This window comes from Ochotona curzoniae, unplaced genomic scaffold, assembly GCF_017591425.1.
Source record: "Ochotona curzoniae isolate NIBS_2020 unplaced genomic scaffold, NIBS_Ocur_1.0 contig_4105, whole genome shotgun sequence".
Taxonomy (NCBI): Eukaryota; Metazoa; Chordata; class Mammalia; order Lagomorpha; family Ochotonidae; genus Ochotona; species Ochotona curzoniae.
In genome coordinates this window covers 7,853,820-7,881,740 of record NW_024466129.1, presented here as the reverse complement: position 1 = coordinate 7,881,740, position 27,921 = coordinate 7,853,820, and the positions used below count along the sequence as shown (strand labels likewise).

The window sequence follows — 27,921 nt, the reverse complement described above, 5'->3', positions numbered from 1 at the left end:
AGCGTAAAAGACTTTATGAGAAACACTGTGGTTAAAAGCAAAAAGTTTTACCGTACGCTAAATTCTGTAGAGAGATTAAATAATAATGAAGTAACTTTTTCCAAACTGAAGCTGTAACAGAATGCAATCACAGACTTTAGACTGGAAGACTGGTCAAAAGATTAACGGGAAATACTTTAAGAGAAATGCAAGACTTTATGAAGTTAAAATCAGTCATGACTCTGTCCCTGAAAGAAAGAATACACTATACGCAATTTATACACAATAAAGAGTACAATTATATCCTCCCAGTATGAAAAAGATGGCATTTGATGTAATAGCTTTAAATAAACACATTAACAAGCAAAGCCCATTAACCTTGCTTTTGGTTAAAGCTCGTGTAAATGCACAATTTTCACACCTTGAAAGGTACTAAATGACACAAAGAGTGTATGTTTCACGAATTCCAACATACAGTGAGAATACCCTGCACGAGATATTTATAGTTAAGCCGAGAATGCAGTACTGAAAAGGGTGTGGCTAAACGCTTTACATTTTTTTTTTTTGTCCAGCTCCACCAAGTAAATATCAACAGAGGCTCTTTATTTACAAATCTCCTGAAGTGAGTAAGCGAGGAGGAATTATACAACAGACAATCCTGGGAGGGAAAACCAGAGTCTCTGGGGAACAGTATTCTTTCTTTCAACAAACTGGCCATGACACAATGACACAGAGAATGCCCAACTGGTGAACAAGTACGCAGGTGCTCAAATGTTATCAAACATCGTAACACTGATAGTGATGACGACATTACCTTAAATAGCAGGTGTCAAGTGTCATGCTGGAAGACAGTCCCATGCCTCTCCTGATCGAATTAATAGTATTCTCCCTGGTTATAATTGCTACCCATAAAACCATATCTTCTAAGAACAAAATAATTCTGATGCAGACAGAATCATATGCCTTAGGCTGCAGCCTATCAAATGTCTGACAGAAGATAATCTGGAGGTCTCACGTTTTCTTTTCACTGTCAGAAATATTCTGGGTATCTGAAGGCTCGGCTCTCCTGCGCAGCGGCACCATCCATCACCATGTGTGTGGAGGACCACCGGATGAGCAGCGCATGCTCTGCCAGGCGACAGACAGCATCGGTCTGGGGCTAGTAATCAAAGCTTTTTAAAAATTTTATTCCCATTCCAAAGATGCAATTTCTATCTTTGGGTAGCAAAGTTTTAATACTCAGGATTTTCTTCTAACTGCCAGTCATCTTTTTCTATGTGCTAGAGATTCCTTCATAAAATACACCAGGATACAGGTAATCTTGAAAAGCATGGATAAACCCAGTAAGACGCATGCATGTACAATGCACACCGGAAGCCACCGCTAACGGTCCGCTCCCCATTGCTGCTCTCTTGTGCTGGAAGTGAAATGAAGACACAGCCAGACAAGAGCACGTGACACTGCGGTGAACAAAGCTGTGGTCCCCAGGCAAAGTCTGCAACCCAGCAACAAGCTGCCAAGCAGTTACCACAGCGTGACCTACCGGAAGATTCCTTGCTGAATCCAAATACAAGATCAGCAATGCCGAAGAAAGACCGTCATTGGCCTGGTCTTTATCAGCTCTGATGTCTGTTAGCACCTAAAGGAAAGGAGAGAACTCCTTACCAGGCGTGTTTCCACATGACTGTATGCTAACAACCTGAGAATATATGCTTGGCAAAGTAAGAGAGGGAAGAAATAAACCAGCCAATACATGCAATGAAAAGAGAATAAAAACATCAAATACCTTTTAAATGGCTAGACTACTTTTCTCCTACAAATGAATTACACTTAGGTGATATGTGGCTTTCCAAATTCCTGCACTAAAGCAAGTATGCAATATAGATGTGACTATAAACTGTATTTCAAAACTTCATCTACTTGAAGAGCAGAGTGACAGATCAAAGAGAGAGTGATTGGGGAGGGAACGGGGGAGACAGAGAGAGAGCACATGGGAGAGAAGGGGCGAGGGCAGGCGGGTAGGAGAGTGGAAGAGAAGGATTGAGGGAGGCAGAATCTTCCATCTGCTAGTTCACTTGCCAAAAGCTTCAACAGCCAGAGCTGCGGATAAGCCAAGTGGTGGCTTAAGTCACTACTCCAAAATGTTTGACCCTGTAACATTTTTAAAAAAGTTTCATCATCTTTAATTTATCCCAGAGACTGCTATCGTGAGGTATAGCAACAGAAGAAAAATTACTGATGATATCTTAAAATTAAGCAGCGCCATCTGTTTAAGCAGGGCAATCTTAGTTGCTAGAAGTGGCTACTTATCAAGAGGAAATACCTGACAGTACCTTATCAAGGTTGGAAGCATTGGGCATTAACGTCAGCCACTCCAGCTTCAAGTGCAGCTTTCCTTTGGGCACTTCATCCAGAGTGAACCACTGAAGAGGAGACGTTCTTAAGTTCAGAAAAAGCACTTTGAAATCAAAAACCTCCATGAGGTTACCACTTATTTATGAATTGTCAAGCATCAACAGTCGGAATCTTAGCACACACAGCTTCATGCCCTCTGAATGTCAAAGACCTTTGAGGATGCTGACGATGACAGCAGGGCTAGTACTTACACGGTGCTGCCCACTGCAGATCACAGTGAATGCTTTAGAATATCAACCCATTGAATCCTAGCAAAACTCTCTGAAGTAAGTGCTATCAGCACCTCCAGTGCTGGAGAAATCTTCCAGGTATGGATATAAATGGAATTTATAGTCCAAGGGATAATATAACACTGATCCTCAAGGGAGAGTCTCAAACAAGTGTTGGTTTTTATTTATCACCAGATACCAACTAATAAGACAGTGTACAATCGGTGTTGGTTAAAAATAAAGATGGCTCTTAAATGCTCACTGATAAAAAAGACCCCATGAAGCAGGATTTGTTTTTCTGTCTAATGCTATATACCCAGGATCCAGCACACACCATATACACAATAAACACTTTTTGAATCAATGCTTTCCTTTGAAAGCAGCAAAAGCTCAACACTGATTAGGTTAATCATGCCTCATTTCAGCATTATCAGCCTTGGTGATGGCTAGCTCCATCATGTGGTGTTCTGTGAACTCCACTACATCGTGGAAATCGGCATGACACTGGGCCTCTTAGGCATCTCTGCTCCAACCCCCTCAGCGGTCACAGCTGCGTGTAACAAAGTCATTTTCATGTTTCACATTTGTAAAAAATGTCTAGCATATACAGGTACTCAGTACTTACTATCTGATATTATGACTCAATTTCTTTTCACTTTGCTATTACAAGGTCTAAATGCTTCATGCTGGTGGATCAGATCTGCTCATATGGTGTTAATTAGGATTCCTCTGTTGTGTGGACGGGTGACCGTGGTGGTTCATAACTTCTCTGGCACACAGCAGGTACTCAATGCTCATGAAATAGACCAATACTCAAAGAAAACTTACTTCATCTAAAAGGCGCTCCTTTTCAACTTCAATAAGATCAATCATAAGACTATAGAAATAACAATACAACAGTTTTAGAACATAGAAACACATTTCTTACTATTGAAACAACCTTAAGTATTTGTCTATGACCAAGTACTCCAGAAATGCAACAAAATGCTATGTAATTTATCAACAGACGGACTCTTCTTCCAAAAGTGCCCTCCAGCTTATAATGGAGAAAAAAAGAGCAGTGTTTGTGAGGCCAAAAAATACTGAGTTTGGCCCATTCAGGCTAGAGATATAAAGCAAGAATAAAAGTGGCCACGACATGGTATGCATCAGGAATATTTAAAGACCCTTTGGTCCTCTGATCTTGCATGTTCTCCCCAGCTCTGTTCTCAACACTATGCACTCAGCACAGTTATATGAGTAGTTGAGTTTTGAGCTGTAACTCTACAGCCTTTCCATTCCTGCTCCTGAGCCCTGGACCTGTGTTAGATAAGCTCCCCAGAAGCCTCTTGCTCAGCACACTCCAGACCAAGCAAACTCCACTTCCCTTTGAACAATCCTTCTGTATTTCTAAGAACAGTAACAGAAGCCAGAAGCAACATTCACTGACCGTACTCTTACCTTTTCTTGTGGTCTCCCCACTCTGCCCCGACAATCCCTGTCAGTGTGCCCTCCCCAACTTTGCCCCTACAATCCAAGATTCAGTGGAGTCTCCCCGACTGCCCCTACAATCCAAGATTCAGTGGAGTCTCCCCGACTGCCCCTACAATCCAAGATTCAGTGGAGTCTCCCCGACTGCCCCTACAATCCGAGATTCAGTGGAGTCTCCCCGACTGCCCCTACAATCCGAGATTCAGTGGAGTCTCCCCACTCTGCCCCTACAATCCGTGTTTCAGTGGAGTCTCCTGATTCTGTCCCTACAATCCGTGTTTCAGGGCAGACTCTCACTTTTTGACTATGACAACAGTACCCTAATTGGCTTGCTGGTCTTCAATCATCTCCAACAATCTAATCCACACCCTGGTTTTACTAGAATATACTGCAAATCTGATCACTGTCCAGCTTAAAAATCCTCTCACTTGCTCCCCGTTGTCTATTTTAGCTTTATGAATTCTAAAGTCAGGGTGCAACATCAAAAATATTTCTAGATGAGGCACTACTCTCCTGGGTCATCTAACCCTGTAATTTGCTTTTGCCATAATAAATTCAGTTAAATGATAACTAGGTTAAATAATAGATTTTTTTTTAGATAGAACATATTTTTTAAAGTTTCTTTCTTTCAACTCTTGTAGCCCAACTGAAGTAAGCAAATCAAAACTTTATTTTCTTGGTGTGTAGGCAATGGTGTAAGCTATCGTATTTCAACAAACTGAAAATGTTAAGAACACAAGTTTTTATCATCTACAGCAAAGCTGTTCACAAGAACTCTCCATTCAGAGAGCAGATTTTGTATGTAAATATTCAGCATTTTAAATAAAGTGCCGAAAAAGAAAATAAATATATTTTAATTTGATGAATTTTAATTAACTTAAGTAGCTATATGTGGCCAGTGGCTAATGTAATGGACAACACAGATGTAGGAATTTTTCTGCTCTTTAACATGACATTTTTTAGAAATAAAAATAGCTAAAGAAATCTGAGGTGAAACAAATGCTACATATTGAAAATCCACTAAAATACACATTACATAAATATATTTAAAATTTTAAACAATGATTATTAAAATGTAAACGAAAGCCTACGTTCTCCAAACAGCCAAGAAGAGTTCTACTTACCTTCCCAGAAAGTCATCCTTGTCTGGATCTTCATCAAAGAGCTCAATCTCTAACTCCTGTCCAGGATGTTCATAGACTAAAGCCTGGAGAATGGATGGTTAAGAGTTACTGCATTTTTACCAACACTGTCACGTCCTGAGCATCACAGCCAAGTGTAAATACCACATGTGCTCCTTCTCGCAGTGAATCATTTTTAACACAGGTAAGTTTCCTTACTGTCATATCACACATACTTTTGGTAGCCTGATTACTCTGAAATACTCTCCTCTCACACAGCAACAGTGGATTCTGTCCATTTATCTGGATTACATCTCAAATGGGTCAAGTTCAGCCTCCTAAGACAGTGTTACAGGACGTCAACTTACAAGCCAGATTCAAGGTTTGGGACAGACTAAAGGTTGTGCAATCTGTAACTCTTTTTCCAAAGACAAGATGCCCTAATCAGGTGCCAGGTTTGAAATAATCTTAAATTATTACTTACTACCATTCAGTGTAAGAAACTGAGAAGGGACAAGATTGAAAGGAACAGAGAATGGGGAGCTGGTGGAGTACAAAGTGCATTCTATTCACTATGACAGAATTGTGCAATTAAAGTTTAAAATCCTAGGAGGTGGCACCACAAGAATATTGTAGGATAGAAAAGAAGGAATAATATTCTCTCAAAGGTGGACAATTACACCAGAAATACTTAAATGATATCCTAAACATGCTGATGTGAAGAGACTGGAGTCCGACTTGAGACGCTTTGCTCCATGCTCACTCACCACGCGACAGCTTACCTCGTACACTTCATTCCACTTTGGGCTAAGGTTCTCTTTTATCACCTTGCTTTGGAAGATCTGGTTGCCAACTCGGATAATCCCATAGGGATCTGACTTCCCCTTGACAAGTCCCTTAAGGTAAGTATCTTTGCCCTGAAGATCCTGAGCTTCAATAAAATGTATCCTTAGAACTCCCTGAAAGGAGAAACAAGCATGCAGAGGAGTCATCAGCTCACTGCACAAAGATGGAAGACTGCTCTGTGGGTGATCCCAGTGTATGAACTGGGGTACAGCAATGACACAGCAGAAACCCTCTTCTCATGCAGTGTATTCTGGCAATTCAGCAAATGAGCCAAAGTCAGGTGACAGACACTAAGAATTAACCAAAGTAGCGAAAGAAGACAGTGCCATATATTTCTGCTTTAGATGGCAGAAGTTCAGTTCTTTACAGTTATATAGACCCCTCAGGAGAGACACGGCAGAGTGACCACACAGACAGCTGGCAGGGTTTCCTGGGTGGGCAGAGGTCCTGCTGCCACCCTGCGCTGAGCCCAAAGGGATTGCTGAGCACAGAATCTGGCACCATGATAACAACCAACACAAAAAGATGTGCAGTCACTACACCATTTCATTTTTAGAACAATAATGCAAAATATCAGGAAGAAGTTTCTTTCCAGAAGAAACTAAAATACTGAAGTATTTCATAAACGCTGTTTTATCGATAAAAGAAAAAACACCCATTCAGATTACTTTCAAAGCAAACGAGGGTGGTGTATGGTAGCATTCTGACCTCACCTTTTAAAGAGCTTTACAGTGATATTCCTGACTCAATCAGCAAGCAAGATAAGCCCCTCTGCAGATGCACACATTACAAAAATCTTTGCCTTTATATGTATAAAGCTTAATGGAGCAACAGCATTCTTTCTTTTACAGATTAATTTATTTACCTGAAAGGCAGAGTTAGAAAAAGGTACACACACACACCCACACACACACACACACACACCCACACACCCACACACCCACACACACCCACCCCTCTTTTGTGTGTTGATTCATTCTCTCCACACAGCTGCAACAGGCAATGCTTGGCCAAAGCCAGGATCTAAGAGCTGCACCTGTCTCTCGTGTGAGTGGCAGGGCTCAAGTGCTTGAGAACCAGCTTCCTCTGCAGGCACACGAGCAAGCGGTCTGACTGGGAGAGGAGCAGCTGGGACTAGAACCAGCACTCATATAGGATGCTGCTGCTGCAGGTGGCAGCATAACATGCTGTGTCACAAGAACTGTTCCAACATTTTTCAATAATATCACTTCAAAAAATAATTTAAAATGTAAATTCTATTTGACAGGCAGAGAGACAGAGAGAGCGTGATCTGTTGACTCAATCCTCAGGTGCCTTCCATAGAAAAGGTGGGTTAGGTTAAGGGCAGGGGTTTGGAACTCAATCTGGATCTCCCAACATGGGTAGAGGGGACCCAAGTACCCAGTGCCTTCCAAGATCCACATTAGCAGGGAGTTAGATTGAAAGTGGAGGGGGCCAGTGCTGTGGTGCAGTGGGTTATATTGCTGCCTACAGGGTTGACATCCTATATATGCACTGGCTCGAGTTCCAGGTTCTCTAACTTGTGATCCAGATCTCTGCAAATGGCCAGGGAAAAGCAGCCGAAGACAGGTGCTTGGGCCCCTGAACTCATGAGAGAAATCAGGATAAATCTTTCGGCGTCTGGCTTCCACTTGGCTCAGCCATGGATGTTGTGGTCTTTCGGAGAGTGAAACCAGCTGATGGAAGATGTCTTTCTTTGCTGTAATTCTGCCTCTCAAATAACTAAGAAATCTTAAAAATAATATATAAGAATGACTAATTGGATTTTGGTGCAGTGGTTGGGTCACCATGTGGAAAGCTCACATTCCTGGGTTTGAGTCTTGGCTGCATTTCTGATTCTAGCCTCCTGCAGACAACAATACCAGGACGGTACTACTGATTAGACTTCGGGAGTACAAAGTCCAGATCCATCACAGAGATTAGGAGTCAACATCCAGGTGGCTGAGCTAACCCACTAGCATCATTGCTTCCTGATCAAGCAGGAATTTCATGCTCCTGACCAGGAAATCTTCACAACCTTTGGTTAGATCAAGTGACTTGTGTGCTAGGTAGCATCTGCAATACACAGAGGAAGACACTGGGATCCAGCCATGCCAAGAGACCCATTGACAAACGTGAGGCTACCGCTACCCCCGTTTGGTGCTTTCCATGTGACCTGGCCAACTGATGAATAAGTGTTTCTTCTGCTATGTTGCTCATATGAGTGACTCTGCAGTTGTATGCAAATATACAAGAGAAAACCTATACAAATCCTTATTCAGGTTCTTTTCATAATCACCAGGAAACTGGCACTCATTTCTGAGAGCTGTTAAATTTTAATAAAGACAAATGTAAAATGTGCTGAGATAACAAAGGCATCTGTGCTTGTGAGAGCTGTCACTTGCGACTTACAGTAACATTTGCAGAATTAAATCCCCATAAGCACCTGTCAAGAACATGACCGAGGTAGAAGAACTACCCTCAGGTCTCCAAGGAGGGTTCAGGATCTAAGCAGGGTGGCTCAGATCCCTACATCAAAGGAATGCAGCAAGTTTAGCTGTTAGGAGAGACAGAAGAGCCATGTGAAATGCCTTCAATATCTGTTCTTAATGTTAGTGGGTTATAACACACGCTTACCTTTGGTATAGGAAACCGTAGCTGAGCTATTTGAATTTCGCTGACAAGAGGAACAGTGATTCGATTGGGAAGCACCAGGTAGTTTGATATGATATCCAGAATGATAGTATCTGATAAACCACTGTCAGTTGGGAAGGAAAAAAGAACAATCAGGCATACCAACACTTGAGGCCCCCTTTCAAACAAATGCAACATGATACAATAACCCATTCACGGGGCAGGAGTTGTTTACATGTAACTTCTCCAATATGATAGTTAAAGCCAGCGTTTCAACACTTACGTTGATACTACTATAGTCACTACAACATAGCATTTAATTTCAGAACACAAAGTAGGATTTCAGCAACATTCCATAATTTCCAAAATAGTTTATTCGATGTAATGATCACAGATGATAAGAAACCTTTCATTGAATTAATATCCAAACATATAAAAATACAGAGAATATGGTAGCATTACTTAACCCAGCCCATGTTAATCTACATGTAAAAATATCCCCTGTTGCTATGCATTGATTCCCAATAAAATAGGATTTAGTTTGCTCTCTCTCCACACATGATCAAAGTTTTTTGAGGTACTAATTATTGAACTTCTACATACTACCACATAGTAGCACAGATAAAGCGGCACAGACTAAAGGAGGGAACACATTGTTCCCATATTTTCCGCCTCTTCCTGAGGGTAAGTGTGAGACTGAAATGAAGCCCATATGGTCGCACCTTGCAAAGCAAGTATCAACGCAAATTTCACTGCTACAGAACACCTTTACCTGAAGTGTGAATTTTAAAAGAATCTCACTTTCGCCAATATTTCTTAGCTGTTAAAAAGATTCACACAGAGAATATTACCTTTGTCATCACTCAGTGACAAAGCCACATGGTAGGACAAGGTTCATGTACAAGGATACGTGGTGCTTTACGTTAAGGATCTTATAGGTTAATGCGGGACAAAAACCAAAAACACAGACAATACCGCTCAGTGCTTCCAGGAGAGTCCAGCCTGCAGACAGGAACACTCTATCATTAAAGAAGGTATCAGCCCATCCTTGACAGTTCTTAATGCCAAGAACTTCCCTGATTCTGTTATTCTCCCCTGGTCATGTTGACAGAGAAAAAAACCTTTCGAAGCTGTGAGCCTGTCTACTTGACTGACATCTCTGGAACCATCTCCTCGTGTTGCCATGACACAGTACTGGCCACTGTGGGAACACCGGTCTTCCTTTCCCGCTTTCCCGCTGTGTGCATCAGAACCATGGCGGTTCTTCGCCCTCACTTCTGCTTCTGTCATGGTTCTCATCCTTTCTTACGTCATCAACGATCAATCCAGAGCTCGTCACTGAAAACGATTTCATCAAAAGGAAGGCCACAATCTGTGTGATTCGTGTACTTCTCCTAACCTCACTCGTGTCCTATCCACGGCTCTCTTTTCTTTTTAATTCTTGGTAATCTTTACGTACTCGATTAGGGCACAAAGGGTCAAGGGCTACAAAGTGGGTAAGACCACTGTTTCCACATTAATATTATTTTTTTTCTGTATCCAAGGCCAGGGAAGAGATAAAGGGAAAAGCCCCATCCCAGGTCTCCAATGTGAGGCATGCTCCGAGGGTCCTGCTCAAGCAGTTTTGATAGTTCAACAGGTCTGAATTGCTGCCAGTCTTGCTGTTCCAAGCACGATGAAATCTCTTCAGAATTCACTGAATGACATAGTCTCTTCATGGTTGGGATTCTGAAAGGAGCAATTCAGTTGGAGGGATCCACAGAGAAAATTTGTCTGAAGTGATCCCAGACCTGATTCTTGTGTGTGCTTGCTAATACAGAGTCCGGCACCGTCTGTTGCCCCAATCAGCTCACGCATATGCTGGTGGTTGCAATTGCTGGTCAGTTCTGTTTCTAGCTCTGTCTTTCATGTGAACCAATGGTTGCTGCAGTGCAGCCTGATTCTGCCCAGCACACACTAGGCCCTCATGCAAATCAGTGGGAGCTATAGCCTGGTCAGGATGACTCCCAATAACCCCTACCAGGCCTGCCCCCTAACCTGGTTTCCATGCTTCCCACTCTGTACCACAGACTTGTACAGTCTGCCCCAAATCCCATCTATCATGTCAATGGGCACTGAAACCTAGTTCAACCCAACCTGCCCTATTATCCAGCCCACATATATATACTGGCGGGTGCCTTTCTGTCTAGCCACCCCGTCCTGGTTTTCGTGCTCTCCACGAAAGAGAGTGGTAACCCAAGAGGGAGGTGCCCACTATTTCCCTCCTAGGCCACTCCCACTCCTGAAATATGCACTCTCCAGGTGCTTCTGCAGTTTAACTTGACAGAATTAGCCCCTGGTGCCAGTCTCTGCCAGCTGGTGCTGCAGTAAAGCCCAACCAACCTCACCCACTCTAATTTATGCTTGTACCAATAGGAACAATCAGCCCAGCCTGGCTTTTCCCTGATCCAGCTCGCATGAGGCCCACAGGTGTTGGAGCCTTGCCTGGTCTGGTCTGCTCCCATCCCAGCTCACGATCTCCAGTGGGAGTGGCTGTCCAGCAGGGGAGTCCCCCACATTTCCCTTACCGTCTTTGCCCCCTCCCTCCTTGGTTCTCACGTGTGCTAGTTGGGCGCTGTAGCCCAGTCTGGTATGGCCAACTCACCTTGGCATTTGCCAGTGGGTGTTGCAGCCTGGACTAGCCCGGCCTACCCCCAATTCTAGCTGATGCTGGTGAGGGTTATAGCCTAGCCCAGCCCAGCAGGCATCCAATCCCAGCTGTAATGTGCATTGGTATGTGTTGCGACCAAACCCAGCTTGACCCAACTCTGTATCCCTGACTCATGCAGACCAACCAGTGTAAGAGCTTAGCTTGGCATGACCTGTGTTCCATCCTGATTTCTGTTCTTTTCCTGTGAGTTGAGGTTTGCTCGGCCTTGCCCGGTCTACCCCCTTCCAGTTGCAGCTCGGCCCACCCCACATCCTGTTTTAGGATGCACTTTCAGGTGCTGCTGCCTTGACCTGCCCAGACTGTTGTTCCTTAACCCGTAAGTAATGGCAGGTTCCATGGTCACACATAGCTCAGCCCATCACCACCCCAACTTGCAAGCTAACCAGTGGAACTTGTATTTCCACAGGGTTAGGCCCACTCTTCCCCAAGAGAATCTATCCCCAGATCTGGTTCTGTCACATGTTGATTAGTGTCCTGACCCTGCCAAGTGTGACCCATCTGCTGTTCTGCCACTTGGTCAGGTACTGGTGCCTAGCTTTGTCAGACAGGCCTCCAGTCATAGCTTTGGTGTGGACTGGTGTGTGTCAGTTAGTGATGCTCTATGCTAACAGCCCATCTCAGGATTCCCATGTGGGTTGGTGAATCAGTCTGGCCCAAATAGAGCTTATGGAATCTCCCCTCCAACTCCTAAGATCTCAGTCCCCAGGCTTGCAAGCAAGTTCCGTGACCCCATCGCTAGGAATCACCCAGAATTCATCCCTCACCTACTCACACTGGCCTTATCCCTGGATGTCCCTAAACAGCAATTACATACCCTAAAACCCCTAGAGCTCACCGCCAGGTGGCCAGCGGGCAGGACTCGGTCACCGTGTGGCAGCAGTGCCCAGGGGTCGAGTCCCAGGCATTGGGTCCGACCTGGCCTGGGTACTCTCTGCAAGCGGGTTGCCACCATTGTGGAGAGCTGCTGTCACCTGAGCCGCCAAGGCTGAACTCCGGCTCTATTTTCTGATCAATGACCACAGAATGTCATTTGATAAAGCCTGGGTAAGATTTCATTATGTCAGATTCATGGTGATTATTTTTTTTCTTTTAGCATAAAGCTTTTTACAGATAATTTATCTGACAGAAAATCTGAGAACTAGTAATCCCAATTTGAAGTATGCATAGTTTACCATGTAAAAATTATATAAAATATGATATATAAAATTTACATAACTATATGTGAGGACACTTCAAAAGGTTCATGGAAAAATGAAATTAAAAGATAAGGTTATTTCAATGAAAAAGCTGGAAACACACACATGAAAAGGATCTTCAAAAAGCTAATGTAAAATGCGTATCATGAAAAAACTAAACACAGATCTCAAAAATTTTGCATAAAATGTGTTTCAATACCATTTCCGGACAACTTTTTTTGAAGTACCCGCAAATAAATTATAAATAGTATATAAATAAATTTTAAACAAATAGTTCAACGTATCCCTGTTAGAGCACAGAGAGCTTGGATTCTGAATAGTGTATGTGTATCTCTTGGTAACTCATATGCACATAATTGTAAACTTTCAATGATTCTGTATATGTGAAATATACAGGCACACATTTTACATACTACACACATGAGTGTAAAACAACAGCTAAAAGTGACCATGGTACAAAAAGAACCTATCCACCTTAAACAAAATGCACCTACATATATGTGTGTGCCTCTGTGTGTTTATTCACACACAAATAGCATCTACATATATGTGTGTGCCTCTGTGTGTTTATTCACACACAAATAGCAAATAATGTGGAATGACTTCCTTTTGACAGTCATGGTTAGAGTTAGAAGGGGAGAAGGAAGTCCTCCATCTGCTGGCTCACCCCCCCAGATGGTCCCAGTGGCTGGGGGTGGGTTTTCAAGCTAGGAGCCAGGAGCTTCCTCCCGGCCTAAGCACATGGGCCATCTTCTGTTGCTTTCCTAGGCCATTATCAGGGAGCTGGCTTGGAAGTGGAGCAGTGGGACATAAACCAGCATCCATACGGGACACCAATGCTGCAGGAGGTGGCTTTGCCTGCTCCTCCACAACCCAGACTCCAAACTATTTCTTTTCCTCACTTAACTGTGTATAGTTTTGCTTCAACTGGCTAAATAGCATCTATTCACAAGTGCCATCAGAATATCTATTATGTCATTCACAGGTGAATACAAAATTATTAAATTCAAAATTACCTGCTGGGGCTGAAGCTGTGGCCCAACAGGAATAATTCTTTACCTCCAAGAACCAGCATCCCATAGAGGTGCCCGTTTGTGTCCTGGCTGCTCCACTTTCCATCCAACTCCCTGCTTATAGCCTGGGAAGCAGTGGAGGTTGGCACAGGTTCTTGGGACCCTGTACCCACATGGAAGATCCAGAAGAAGCTTTTGGCTCCTGGCTTCAGATCAGCTCAGCTCTGGCCATTGCGGCTACTTGGGGAGTGAATCAGCAGATGGAAGATCCTTTCCTCTCTCTGTTTCTTTCTCTCTGTAAATCTGCCTTTCAAATAAGAAAATAAATCTTTAAAAAAAAGTCCGCCTGCTTGACAACAGGAATCTGGACTTGTCCATTCCCGCAGTGTCAGCATATACTTGGATAGCAAAATGACAGACTTATGATTGCTTATGAAGGACTATACTACTGTTAAAATTTGGGGGAAATTCATGGAGGAGAAGGAGGTTGTGGAGGGGACAAGGGGAAATCCCAGAGCCTATAGAATTGTGTCATAAAATAAAAAATGTTTTTTAAATCTAGCTTGATATAAATTTATTGAGTTTCGAGTCCTGGCTCATGCTGTTGCCTTGGTTTGCGCATCCCCCAAACCTGCTCTAGCAGTGCACAAGACCCAAGGTGATCAGCAGAACTATGACTCTGTTTAGGTTGGCATACATGAGCTCATCCTGAGGAACAAGGTTCTTGTTCAACCACAAGGGGAATGCAAAGCCAAGAGGACACTCACAGGCTGCTGGACAGAGCGCCACTGCCACATCAACACCCAACTGAAACCCCTCAAAGAACCCTCAGAGAACATTCCAGCTTAGGAGTTTACATGGAAGGTGAGATCATGACTGTCCTTTTTGGACACTGGCCCAGAGTAAGCACTCAATGCCTATTGGCTGGGTAAGTGACAAAACTGCCTTTGAAAAATATCACTTATTACTTTTTGAACATCATCTGAGACTGTTGGCTATGACTAAGAATCCTAGAGAATATTTAAACAAATCCTTTAAAGTTACATTTTCCCCCAAAACATCTTTTTAAAGACAGCACTAATTTTCTGTATTCAGTAAACAACAGTACCTTAAAAAGCCTTTTATTATGACTAAGCTTCAGATTATTCAAGTTGTAATTTTTCCCTTCTAATGCAACAAATTTTCCAATGGCCATTTCAGAGATATAAACAAATACTCAGGTACTCAGCAGGGGAAAAAAATAATAGTTTTAAACCAAGCTGTCATAATTTAACTCTTAGCTATTTTAGGGAAGAAAAATTCACTGAACCATATGTGACTTTAACCAATAAGTAATGCATTCCTGCAAAACTAAATTTAGGTTATAAAATCTCAAAATTTTCCATTTGGTGGTAACAGTTCTGCCCAAAGCAGTTGCCATCCACACCCTTTTCTTTCCTTTCCTTCCTTCCTTCTTTTTTTGTGTGTTTGAGCGCATGCTGTCTCCCTGTCACATGCTTGCTTGGGTTCTTATTTACCTGTACATCCTCTGCTATCTGGATCTCTCGCTCTGTGCAGGACTCAAGATGAGCACACGGAATTACTGCTGCATTCTTCCAAGGGCTCAGGCCTCATTCAGGATAGAATCAGTGCTGGCCTATATGCATCAGAGGGTTTCGACTATTGAGACATAGAAACTACTGCCAGCCATTTGGCCTTAAGACCAGCACAATATGAGAAAGTGCTATAGGGAATTTTAGACAAGGTAATTTGGAGACTTTTCCATTCATGATCTCAATACAATCTAGGTGAAGACCTAGTTTGTTATTTGCTAACATCAGCTGATTAAGAATATGAACATGCCACAATTATGCAGAGTTATTTGTGCATTATTGTTTTTTCAGGAGTGGCTGTCCATTCCTCTCTTTCTGCTTAACTGGAGGACACAGGGTGATAATTTTCTATTGGCAGTAAGTGAGACTTAGAGGGGGCACCTCCTGGAGGCCTCACAGCAAATAGTAAGGATTGGTGTCTTCGAAGACAGGGAGGAGGGCCCCAGAGTCCAGTTACATTGCATGCTCTTTCTCTCATCATATCTCTTGCTATTTGCCTGGTGGAAGGGGTTGCTGTTCTGGTTTGACACAACTGGGCCAACCTGAAGCCAACATTTCTTCTAATCTTCTGTACAGTCTAAAGTTGCCAGGGACAAGGGTCATTAGTCTTGGAGGATAAGCACAGAGACACAGTGTCCCTTCTGATGGGAAGTAGTGGGGGAGGGAAAAGACATGTCCTCCAGGCTGTACTCAGCAGAGTGAGGAATGCATTGGGTCCACCATTTGTGATATGAATGTCACTCACCTAGAACAGCTTCACCTTCCTCCTAGGAGCTCTGCCTCCCTCTTGGTTTCAGATGTTTATTTTAGGATATTTTTTATTGCTTTGTAGATACTAAATGAAAGAAGTCTGCACAGACTCGTGGGGACAAGTTCCTCACCTCTCACACCTAGTTACTAGAGCAGTTCTACAAGCTACCAGGTCCACAATGACCTGACCCCTACTCCTTCAAGGACGAAGAAGAAAGGTCACAAAAGGAAGAAAGGGGAGGGTGAGCAATGGCCTGGGAAGAGTATTGTAAGAATAAGTCTTGGAAAACATATTTACTCTCAAAGTTTTCTTTATTGTTTATGGGAAAATAATAAAAATCAAATTCATTTATTGAATATTAAGAGGTCAAGAGGCCTCTACTTTTCTAATATACCAAGACTATAAAGATGCCTTATAATTAACAAAAAGTAAATAAAGGGTTAGCAATTTCATCTAAAGCACTCATAAACCATTTCACTTTAGCTCAACTGGACTCAAGTAGTGTTTTAATAGGTAGTTATAAGAACAAAGCCCAAATATACTTTCTCTGCTCATTTTTCATGAGGATTTATTGAGAAGGCTTAATTCTACTTGGCAAGTCACGGGTCTAAAAGGCTATCATGTTCCTTTATGACACTAAAAACACAGATGACATCACCAACAAGCTAACTGTAAAAGAACCCCAGAAAACACTTACTTTAATCCAGGGATATCCAGAAGATTAGTCAGTCCTGTCCAGTTAATTTCTAAAAGCTGTTTTTAAGAAAAGGGCAAAATATTAAACACCCAAATTGTTTCCAGGCATCAAATGAAATGCACACAGGTTTATTTCTAAACAAAATGAGTTCATACACAATATTGCTCTAATATTTTTTTGCTCTACTTTGTAATATGTTGAGCACATCTCTCCTTGTTGGCACATGGAGACCTGTTCCTGCTTTTGCTTTTCTCTAGTAAAATCATAAAATAACATTAACTCATGCTTATACAGATGTAAGCTCAGAGTATTTATAATTTCTCTTTTATTGGAAGGACTTGTCTTTGCAAGCACACTTTTACACAAATGCATGCTAGTGATCAAAAAGCAGAATATGTGGTTAGAGAGCTATGTCCAGTTCTCATGCTGTTACTTAGTCCCCAACTTCCCTTCTAAAACATGATCCGATTCACCTTCCACCAAAAGTAGACCCTTTTCCCCTATATTGATCAAAAAGAGATACTGAAAATCAGTCCCTCCAGCCATAAAAGAATGTCACTTAATAATTGCTTTAATTCGCACTTTGCAACTACTGGAATGTGTTCTGCCCATCATTTGACATTTATATCTAGTTATCTTGAAATCATCACTATAGTTAGCTACAATTCTGGAAAGTAGATGTAGATCAGTTAAAACTACCAACTGGAAATATGAGTACTGCTTTTCCTATCAAAATGGGCATCACAAATCATAAAATTCCTTGTGTTTTTTTTTTAATTTGTGTAAGAGCTGATACGTTAAATTGATCTCAATTACCAACAAAGAGCAACAAAACTGTTCAAAACCTTTTCAGAAGTACATGGTTAAGAATAAACATACATTGCAAGAATCAGGATTCTTCAGGACATGGACCTATGAATGCACACCGAGGTGGACTTAGTCAATCAACAAACCTCGGAAAGATTTTCTCAGTCTTGGAGTAACGAAACCAACAACTTCTCAGAATTGTCAAAATCACTCAAGTAACACTCTCAGAGTACTCCTCCCCACATCAGGGTCTCTAAGGTGCCATCCACTGACCATCCCCTGTCCCTGGGTGTGATGGCAAGGAGGCCCCGTTCCCTTCCTCCCCTGTGGACACAGGAGGAGAAAAAGGAACAACTGAGGCACGTGTCCTAATCATCCTCCTCCATTTGGAGGCCCTCATGGGCTTGCCTCCTTCATGGGCTTCCCTCCCTCTCAACTACGTAAACAATATTGAAGATAAAATTTAAACAAAATTTAAAAAGGAAAAAAAAAATCTTTAGGACAGATGAGCCCTAAAAATAGCAACAAAATTTTCAAAATCCTGAAAAACTAGACCTTTTAAATAACATGTCATTAAATAACATATAATAACATAAAATAATAAGAGAAATAACATACAAATACAAAAACCAGGAAGAAAAAAACCCCAGATAATTTTAAGCTTATGTTGTAAATATCAATATGAACCACTGTTTTTCTCTCCTTCATAAAAAATAAATGTTCTATGTCTGCTAACTTTTTTTTCATTTGTTTTTAAAGATGTATTTCAACAGCAGGGTTACAGAGAGGGGGAAGAGTGCGCACACACACACACACACACACACACACACACACACAAGCAAGAGCATATGCAACAGAGAAAGAGAGCTGGGGAGAGACATGGGGCAGCCGGGGGAGGTGGGGAGAGAAGAAAAAAACCCTCTATCTGTAGTTCACTTCTTGAATGGCTACAAAGGTTGGGGCTGGGCCAGGCTAAAGTCTGGAGATCGAAACTTGGTCCGCGTCGCTCATGTGAGTGACCAGGGACCAAGCACTTGGGTATCTTCTACTGCTTTCCCAGGTGTATTATCAGGGAGTTGGCTCAGAAGTGGAGCAGCCAGGATTTGAGCCAGTGCTCATATGGGATGCTGGTACTGCAGACGACAGCTTAACTTGATGTGCCACAATGCCAGTCCCAACAGTAAAATTATAAACAGAGAAATAATACTGAGTGAAAAACTGGATATTCTGAAGTATCTGGCTGAACATGTATTTTACATCATATGGATAAACTGACAAACATTGCATTTTCAAGGCCTGCTGTCCTTTCTCTTTCCTTTTACAACACTAGGCTTTAAAAAGGATCAGATATTCCTACCCCAGGATCAGATACTCCTATCCCAATAAACTACTCTGACCTTATGAGCACACCTGTACATCAGGAATCTTTCATAACCAACGAAGCACTGCAACTGAATTTGATAACTTAGTACTGAAGATCCTTCCTTTTTCCCCTTATAAATAATTCACTTGTTTATCAAAGAGAGAGACCCTACCGTGCACGGGTTCACTCGCCAGATGTCCACAGTGCCTGGGACTGGGCTGGGAGTAAGCCGGGAGCCAGGAATTGAACCCAGATCTCCCTAACCATCTGAGTCATCACAGTTGCCTCTGAAGGTTTACATTGCAGAAAGCTGGGACGAGGAGCTGGAGCCGGATATGGTGCCAAGGTGCTCTAGTGCAGACTGCAGTGTTTCACCTGCTAGACTGACCCCTGAAGTCTCTTTCTCTTGACCACAAATGTACTTCAGGAGCTAAGAATGTGTTGGAGAAATAGCATGGAAGTTTTGAATGTCACCTGATTTAAAATGCAAGCACCCTGTGTGGTATTATCATCACCAACAGGCCCCTAAGTTTCACCACCTGCAGGTCTGTGACATGAAGAGCCACACAAACTCCAATAGAGGGATACACTGTTAAGGAAGGAAACAGGGACACTTCCCAGTAAAGTTATGTGAGGCCACCACAGCTAAGAGAATAAAAAAGGGAGAGAAATGTAGAGACACGACTTAATGAAGACTTTTCCTGTAAATATATATTTTCAGTCTAAGTAAACTACTTTCCACTTGTTGAATATTTTAGTTAGTAGCCTATTAGGCCTGTGATTACAGATTATAGGTCTGTGAGATTATGTTTCTGCAAAAATTAAAGAAAAGAAGTAAGGCAGGGGATTTGAGGACACAGATAGGGAGGGAACTATGGTTATCTTTTTAAAACTGTATGTATAAAATATAAATTTTATTCTTTTATGTTATTAATAAAAGGGTTTTCTTTAAAAAAAAAAGATTTATCTATTTTATTGGAAAGGCAGATCAGATTTACAGAGAAGGAGAGACAGAGAGAAAGATCTCCCATTCGCTGGTTCACTCCCCAAATGGCTGCAACAGCCAGAACCAAGCGAATCTGAAACCAGGAGCCAGGAGCCTCTCCTGGGTCTCTCATGTGGGTGCAAGGTCCCAAGGCTTTGAGCCATCCACTAGTGCTTGCACAGGCCACAGCAGGGAGCTAGATGGTAAGTGGAGCACCCTGAACACAAATCAGAGCCCATATGGGATCCCGGTGCTTGTAAAGTGAGGATTGAACTATTGAGTAGTTGCACTGGGCCCAATAAAAATGTCTTTAAAGAATCTTCTTCATATTGTATATCACAGTCTTGCTACCTTAAACATCCTTAAGGTAGTCTTAATTTAACAAACAACAACAACTATTTATTTGCAAGCAGATCATCTGAAGGAGAGGGAATCAGAGGGGGAGAGAAAGGAAGGCAGAGATGGAGCCAGGAACTCCACCCAGGTCTCTCACAGAGATGGCAGGTGCCTAGGGACTTGGGCCACCACTGGCTTGTTCCCAAGTCCATTAGCAAGCAGCTGCATCAGAAGCGAAGCAGATGGGACTCAAACTGGCCAGCGTCCCAAGCACAGGCTGAACCCAGTGAACTACATATCAGCGGCTACTCTTTACACTTTGAAGGTCGAACCGTTTCATTGTGGAAGTCCTTAGAAATAGAACTAACAACTCTTTTCATAGCATTTGTAAATGTAGCCATCTTTCAGAGACCGCATAATGCAGAAGATCTGAAACTTGTGATAGAATGAGAATTTACTATGGTTCCAAGTAACTCTGCGGTATTTTTGGACTTGTTAAAATACTTGGTGAGACAAGGGCTGACTTTAGAAAAGTCAGTGTAAAGCTAATTTTAGTTTGTGTTTTTGGATCTCTTAAAATACTATATGAACCAAGGACTGGCTTTAGTTGAGGAGCTTTAACTGCCAAATGAACTGAACTACAAATAAAAATATAAAAAAAAAAAACCTTTGGCGAGCCGCAGGTTATCAAACAACACATGTATAAAGTGAAAGAAGAAAAACCAAAGCATCTTTTCTCAGTCCTATTTTCTAAAATTCAACAGCTCCATCTATTTTTCCATACAGTAACCTGAAAGTCATTCCCATTACCAATGCTGACATCCGGCCTGTTTGACCAAAATTATAACTCAGAATGAAAGGAAGGCCTCTAATGACACAGACTCATCAGCTTTTCCTCCGGATGCATCACTGTTTCTCAGTTAGTCAGGGACTGGCAGGGAGTATAAGACTCAACTGCAGCTCAGGGAAGAGATTCATCTTTTCAATTGATCTTTTTTCAACCGTAATTATTCATTTATTTTCACATTGTTTAAAAGGCAGAGAGATGGAAGGAGAGAGTGCAGGGACAGAAACATCTTCCATTATCTGGTTCACTTTCCAAACCCCTGAAGTGACCGAAACCAGGACTCCCAAAGCTACTGGTGTCTCCCACGTGGGAGAAAGCCAAGCATCTGAGCCATGATCTGCTGTCTCCCAGGGCGCTCTTAGTGTAGGAAGTTGAATTTGGAAGCTGAGCTGGGACTTGAACCAATGCACTTTGATGTGCCATGTGGCTCCCGCAGGCAGTGTCTTTTCCACTGTGCAGAAAGTTTGCCTCAGAAACCTATTTCCTCATATTGCATACAAAAGCACTCCATATGAGATGGCACTATGGTGTGGTGGGTAAAGCTGCTGCCTGTGGCACCAGCATCCCATATGCGGGCCACATCAAGTGCTTGCTGTCTCACTTGCAAGCCAGCTTCCTGCTAACGTGCCTGAAAAAGCTGCAGAAGATGGTCCAAGTGTTTGGTCATTACACACCTACACGAGAGACTGGGAAGAAGTGCCTGGCTCTTCACTTCAGATGGCCCAGCCTCAGCCTCGGCTGTTACAGCCTTTTGGAAAGCAAATCAGCGATGGAAGACCCTACCCTTACCCTGAGCCACCCTCCCCTGACTTGTACCTCTGCTTTTTTAATGAATGAATGAATGAAGAAAATCTTTTTAAAGAAGAAGTTAGCTCTTTCTTGATCCAGTGCTTCCGTTGCTCTGGTCACACCAGGACCGGTATCCCCTGAGCATCCCCTGTGTGTCTGTATTCCTCACCCTCTGTCTACTGCTAAGGTAGAACAAAGAAGATAGCAACATTACTTCTGGTTTGTGTGCTGTCGACTGTTCCAGGAGAGGCGAGGCCTAGCAGTCATAGAAAGTGGGCAGAGAAGCCAGGGAAAGGTGAATGTCTGCAGCTTTCTAAGTGTGTCCAGGTTATTCGTTGCGTGTCTCTTAGGATAACTTCTATTGTTGGGGAAGCTGGGATACAGGTCTTCAGCTTAACGGATGCACTTGAGGGAAATGACCATTTATTCGTCTTGGGGTTAAGATGATTGGATTGCCATATGGACTTGTGGTGTTATTTCTAGTATGCTCTATTATCACCAAGCTTGGTTAATAAAGATTCCTTAATTTAAAAAAAAAGAAGTTAAAACTATTTTTTAAAGTGCTACACAGAGGACATAATCATAAAGCGTCAAGTGGCTGGCCTGAAGAGTTTAAACACCTGATATGACACTGACATCGAATACTTTTTCTAGAACTTTAAATGATAAAAACTGCTCAAAGCTGGCAAGTAGACTCTCCACAAATGGGCAGCCATAATGCTGCTTGCTTTTTCTCCTCCCTCCTTCCTTCCCCTTGTCTTCCCCCTCCTCCTGCCTTCTTTCCTTCCCTCTCCCCTTTCTCCTGCCCTTCCTCCATCGCTCCTCCTTTTTTTGTATTGCAGAGGTACAGATCGAGTGGAGAGAGGCTTCTGAGAGAGAGCAGGGTGGGGACTGAATCCTCTGTTTTATCCTCCAAGTGCCCTGAAGAGCAGGGGTTGGGTCAGGAAGCTGGGAACTCACTCTTGGTCTCCCAACCAGACGACAGGGTTCCCACCATGGAGTCATTATCACCATTGCACACTCATTATCCCAGCGTGTGCAACAGCAGGGCGGTAGAGTCAAGAGAAAGCCAGGACGTGAACCCAGGCATTCCACTACAGGACACAGGTGTCTCAAGCAACATCTTAATCACTAGGTCAAATGCCTGTTCCTTAAAGTCTACAGAAATGGGAGCAAACAACTGCTTAAGAAGCAGGTATTCAAATGGAGGGCAAGTCAAAGATTGAGAGCCTAAAGGAAGTGATCTTATAACAACTTCCTGAATTTCACAGCTAGATAACAGGACAGAAGGAAGTTCTCACCTTCCCACTCCAACCCACAAGGGAAGAGACTGCAGTCTTTCAAAGGTGGCTTTGCTTTGAGCCATTCACCCTCTCCGCTGCCTCTGCCTCATCCCCGCCCTGACTTCTCCTTCGCTATTAGGTCTTGCCCGGTGGAGGGAGCAGCAGACGGCTCACCCACATTTGCTTCTAAGCCTTCGGATGACACTTGTTTGCAGGTATGCAGGACAGGGACTTCAGGGTCTCCAGCAGGGCAACCCCCTGCTCTAGATCTACACGGAAGCACTGAATGCTAAGCTGACTGGTTTCTACCACGAAATGGCAATAGGGAACTTAGCCCCTATTATCATGATGATCTAAACACCCACTTCCTTAATACCCATTTCTTTTTATTTTAAATACTTTTTAAAAAATTCATAAGTCAGAGCTATACAGAGAGAGAGAGAGAGCGAGAGATGGAGAGAGAGAGAGATCTTCTAAACAGTTCACTTCCCAAATGGCCACAATGGCTAGGGCTGAGACAGGCTGAAGTCAGGAGTCGTGAACTTCACCTAAGTCTCCCATGTGGGTACAGGGTTTCAAACACTTGCATTATCTTCCAGTGCTTTACCAAGCCACTAGCAGAGAGCAGGATCAGAAATGGAACAGCCAGGACCTGAACTAGCACCTATATGGGATGCCAGCCTGAAGGTGGCAGCTTTACTTACTATGCCACAACATAGGCCCCATAAACAATCATTTCCAATTGCTAGAGAAATCCATTGAAATATAAACTAAAATGTTCCTAAGTTGTAAAAATACAAATTGAGGTTTTTAAAAAATTATTTAATAATTATATTTATTTGAAAGGTAGAGAGACAGAAACGGGGAGACAAGGTTGGGGAAAGGGAAGGGATAGGCACAATGGCTAATTTTCTACCTCTAAGTGCAGCATCCCATACAGGTGCACGTTCGAGTCCTGGCTGCTCCACTTGACATCCAGCTCCTTGCTTGTGGCCTGGGAAAGCAGTGGAGGATGGCTCTAGTTCTTGGGACCATGCATCTGTGTGGAAGACCTGAAAAAAGCTCCTGGCCCTCACTTCAGACTGGCTAAGTTTTAGCTGTTGCAGCCATTTGGGGAGTGAGCCAGCAGATGAAGGATCTTTGCCTCTCCTTCTCTCTGTAAATCTTTTTATCTGATGAAAATAAATCAATCTTTTTAAAAGGGGTGAGAGGGGACCGAATGAGAGAGAACTAGTGACCGATTTTCCATCCAGTGGTTCACTCTGCAGAGGCCCACAGCAACTACGGCTGGGCTAGGCTGAAAGCAGGAACAAGGAGCTCACTACGTGTTTCCATGTGAGTGGGACAGACCTAAGCACTTGAGACAACACCTGTTGCCTCTTAGCGTATGTATTAGCAGGAAGCTGGATTAGAAGCACTACCAAAACTTTAACCCAGGGGCTCAGCTAGACAGCATCTTAATCATTGGGTCAAATGACCAATTCCATCTATGAGCTTTTTAAAGAATGAATTTCAGTACTAGAACTATTCCTACCAATGGTCCCATTTTAAAAACACTATCTCTGAGCCTTGTTTTCCTCACTAGTAACACAGGACAGCAGGACTGCCAGGATTAAGTGAGAGAGAATGTGTGAAGGTAGGGTCTGGCTCCAAGACAGGTTGTCACTTGGGCTGTGAGACCAGTAAGGTTACAACCATCATCTGGTGCTGATATTGCTTCTGAAAACAACATAAGAACCATTTCAGAAAAGCAGCTTCATCATTTTGCCTCATACAAAAACTACAAAAAGAGTGTTAGCGATCAGCTATGGAATATCGGAAGTCTAAAGCAGGGCAGTTTTAGTCCCGTGAATTACAAAGTCATCAGGTGACAGAGGGCACACCCACACAAGCCTTGCTGGAAATGCTGCTGAAAGACAACACCAGGAGGTAGGGGCAGGAAGTGTGAGAGGACAAGGCTCAGAGGGAAAGCAGAGATTGAGTATCAGGAGGAAGGTCCTGAGTGATGGCATCGTGCTGCAGGTGCTGAAGGGGCACAGGGCAGTCTCCTGGCACAGAGTGGGGAGGGCTGAGCAGCAGGAAGAGACCACCTGCAGACAGACGCAGGGAGAAAGAACCACTGTGTGAGAGAACGAATGGGAGCAAAGCAACATGTGAGTGAGTGTGGGAGAAAGCAAGGGCAGGTATATGTGAGAGTGAGAGCTTTAAAAGTTCAGCCCCAAAATGTGAAAAAATTTAAAAGCCTAATATAAATCAACAGTCAAGCCATTTTGATGAAATGCAGAGCTATACACCCCCAAACCCCCTCCCCTCCAAAAAGACTCAATCTCCAAAGTTTGCACACAGACATCGGAGAAGCCACCAGGAGGGCCCTAATAAAGGCAGTGCCTGAGGAAGCCCCTCGGGAGAAGCAACTAAAATTAGTGTGCTCCCTTGTGCCCTAGGATAATGGGAACCACAGTCTCTGGATGACTAACATCTCTATTTCAGGAAACTGAAGAGTAAGAGGAACACGTATTTCCAAAGCACAGGAAGTCATCTCCGAGCTGCTGTGACTCTCCCATAAGAAACAGAATGTGTAACATGGTCCATGATTGCATTTCGTGAACTACACGGAGGCATCTTCCTTCTCCCTACAGATCCATAGCACATCATTTGACAGATGCAGTAAAACACAGGACAGTTCAACTAGAGCAATTTGGTACTTCAAATATGCCAACCATTCCAAGTGTGCTAAGTGTTATAATTCAGGATAACAATTCAGAAGTATGCTTAAAATACAAACCCTGGATCCTACTCTTCGCTGGGACCCTTTATTTAGATTTGGGTTGCTATTAAGGGTCAAGGTTATAAAATCCCAGGGCATGGAAAACTGGAAAGAGCATCCCTCTAGATCACATGGGACAGTTGAGACCCAAGGGCAGCCTGAATTCCTTCCCACGAGGCAGCCTGCAGGAAGGAGGGAAAGGCACATGTGAGCTCTTGGATGAGCTTCCCACGGAGGCCTGGGAGACGACTCCAGGGCACAGACCTCTAAGGTGGCACGGCTAAGGCAGCTAAGGCAGAGGCAGCAGTCACCATGACGACATCCAATGGCAAATACCAATGAACTCTGGTTCGTATCCCATTTATCCCAGCTTTTGTCCTTTACTCATCTTCAGTGTAAGGCTCCTACTACAATGCTAATTTGCACGGAAAAAAATCTTAATTTCTTAAAAACCTGAAAACTTGGGGGTCAGCATTTTGGCATCAAGGGTGAAGCTGCCATCTATGAAGCCATTACCCTACACGGATGTTGGTTCAACTCCTGGATGCTACACTTGCAATTCACCTCCCTGCACATGGCCTGAGAAATGCAATGGAAGATGGTTGAAGTGCTTATGTTCTTGCCACCTATGTGGGAGACCTGATGGGGTCCCTGACTCCTGGTACGGGCCTGGCCCAGCCCTGGGCATTGTGGTTACTTGGAGAGCAAGTCAGCAGATGGAAGATCCTGATCTTTCTGTATGTCTCTCTGTAACACTGACTTAGAGATAAGTAAACATATTTTCTCAAAAAAGGATCTTAGGACTTAGGGCCCAGCACAATGGCTCAGTGGCTGAGTCCTCACCTTGCAGGCACCAGGATCCCATACGGGTGCTGGTTTGTGTCCTGGCTGTTCTACTTCCCATCCAGCTCCCTGCTTGAGGCCTGGGAAAGCAGTGTAGGATGGCTCAATTTTGGGGCCCTACCCATGCATTGGGGAGTTAGAGGAGACTCCTGGCTTCTGGTTTTGGATCAGCTCAGCTCTGACTGTTGTGGCCACTTGGGGAGTGAATCAGCAGACTGGGGGTCTTTTCGTCTCTCCTCTTTGTAACTCAGGTTTCTATATAAGTAAATATAACTAAAACAAAACAAAATAAACAAACAAAAGAACTCAAGATTTAACAGTGATGTACCAGGTATTATATTGTTTATCCTCACTGAGATTTAACTTTATGCAGTGATACTCATTCTCATGTTAGAAAAGAAAAACTGGGCTTTGAGAACTAAGTTACTCAAAACTTACAGTAAGAAGAGAAAAAAAATCAAGGGTGGAAAGACAGGATACACCGAAAGTACCACTCAGCCATCCCACATACTGTCCCTCCTACACACAATCGCAGCAGGAATTTTTAGTATTTTTCTCCAAAAAAGTATATTATGAAAACTAAACAAAGAACAGGTCTAAAAATGGGGGAAGAGCTTCATACACGTGTCCAGCATGTTTCATAAGCATCCAGTTCTGCTAAAATCAAACACAAAAGCAAAATCTTTCTACATTTTATTTTTCACCAGAAAAATGACTTGGCGGCTAGCAGCCACAGTCTCATATTTTCCAGTTGAAAGTAACTAAAAAAAAAAAAAATTTCCTCTCTCTAAAGTATATGGCTCAGTGACTTGACTTACCATATTAGGAAATCAGGGATTGTGAATTTCTTAGCTTTATTCTTTTGTGAATACTGAACTTTCCCATGGGCATTAACATTATAATGTTATTTCAAAGGTAATTTATCTGGGAAGAGCTTAAAGTAAATAAGAGTATTAATGATGGGCAGCATCGGTACCAGGAAGAAAATGAATGAAAAAATAGAGTCTTACTAAGTCCTGAGGAATATTTGCTTACTTACTCATTTTTGTTATGATTACTTTTCATGATATGGTTCCACAGGCTCAGGGATTCCCCCTTCCACTGCCTGTCTTCCCCCATCACTGTTTGCCCCCGTACTATTACAGTAGCATGGTCCTTCAGCAACAGTCACAAGTCCAACATTCTGTTGTTGAGCGTATCATGGCACTGTAGGTAGAGATGACAGCAGATAGTCTGGCATCCTACTGTCAAGTTATATTTAACAGCTC

At 42.9% G+C, this 27,921-nt stretch overlaps 1 protein-coding gene across 3 annotated transcripts in view; it reads right to left on the bottom strand.

The window, feature by feature from the left end:
- ESYT2 (extended synaptotagmin 2) overlaps positions 1–27,921 on the bottom strand; it is a 90,131-nt gene that overhangs the window by 24,254 nt on the left and 37,956 nt on the right. For 2 of the 3 annotated variants that reach the window (XM_040984356.1, XM_040984357.1), the window contains exons 7-13: positions 16,634–16,689; positions 8,678–8,798; positions 5,977–6,153; positions 5,198–5,280; positions 3,432–3,480; positions 2,313–2,402; positions 1,523–1,618 (exon numbers count right to left, since the gene is read on the bottom strand). In XM_040984356.1, coding sequence (XP_040840290.1) covers positions 1,523–1,618; positions 2,313–2,402; positions 3,432–3,480; positions 5,198–5,280; positions 5,977–6,153; positions 8,678–8,798; positions 16,634–16,689 — 672 coding nt within the window. Of the gene's footprint in view, positions 1–1,522; positions 1,619–2,302; positions 2,403–3,431; positions 3,481–5,197; positions 5,281–5,976; positions 6,154–8,677; positions 8,799–16,633; positions 16,690–27,921 lie in introns of all 3 variants that reach the window. The other variant, XM_040984359.1, reaches the window with a different exon arrangement.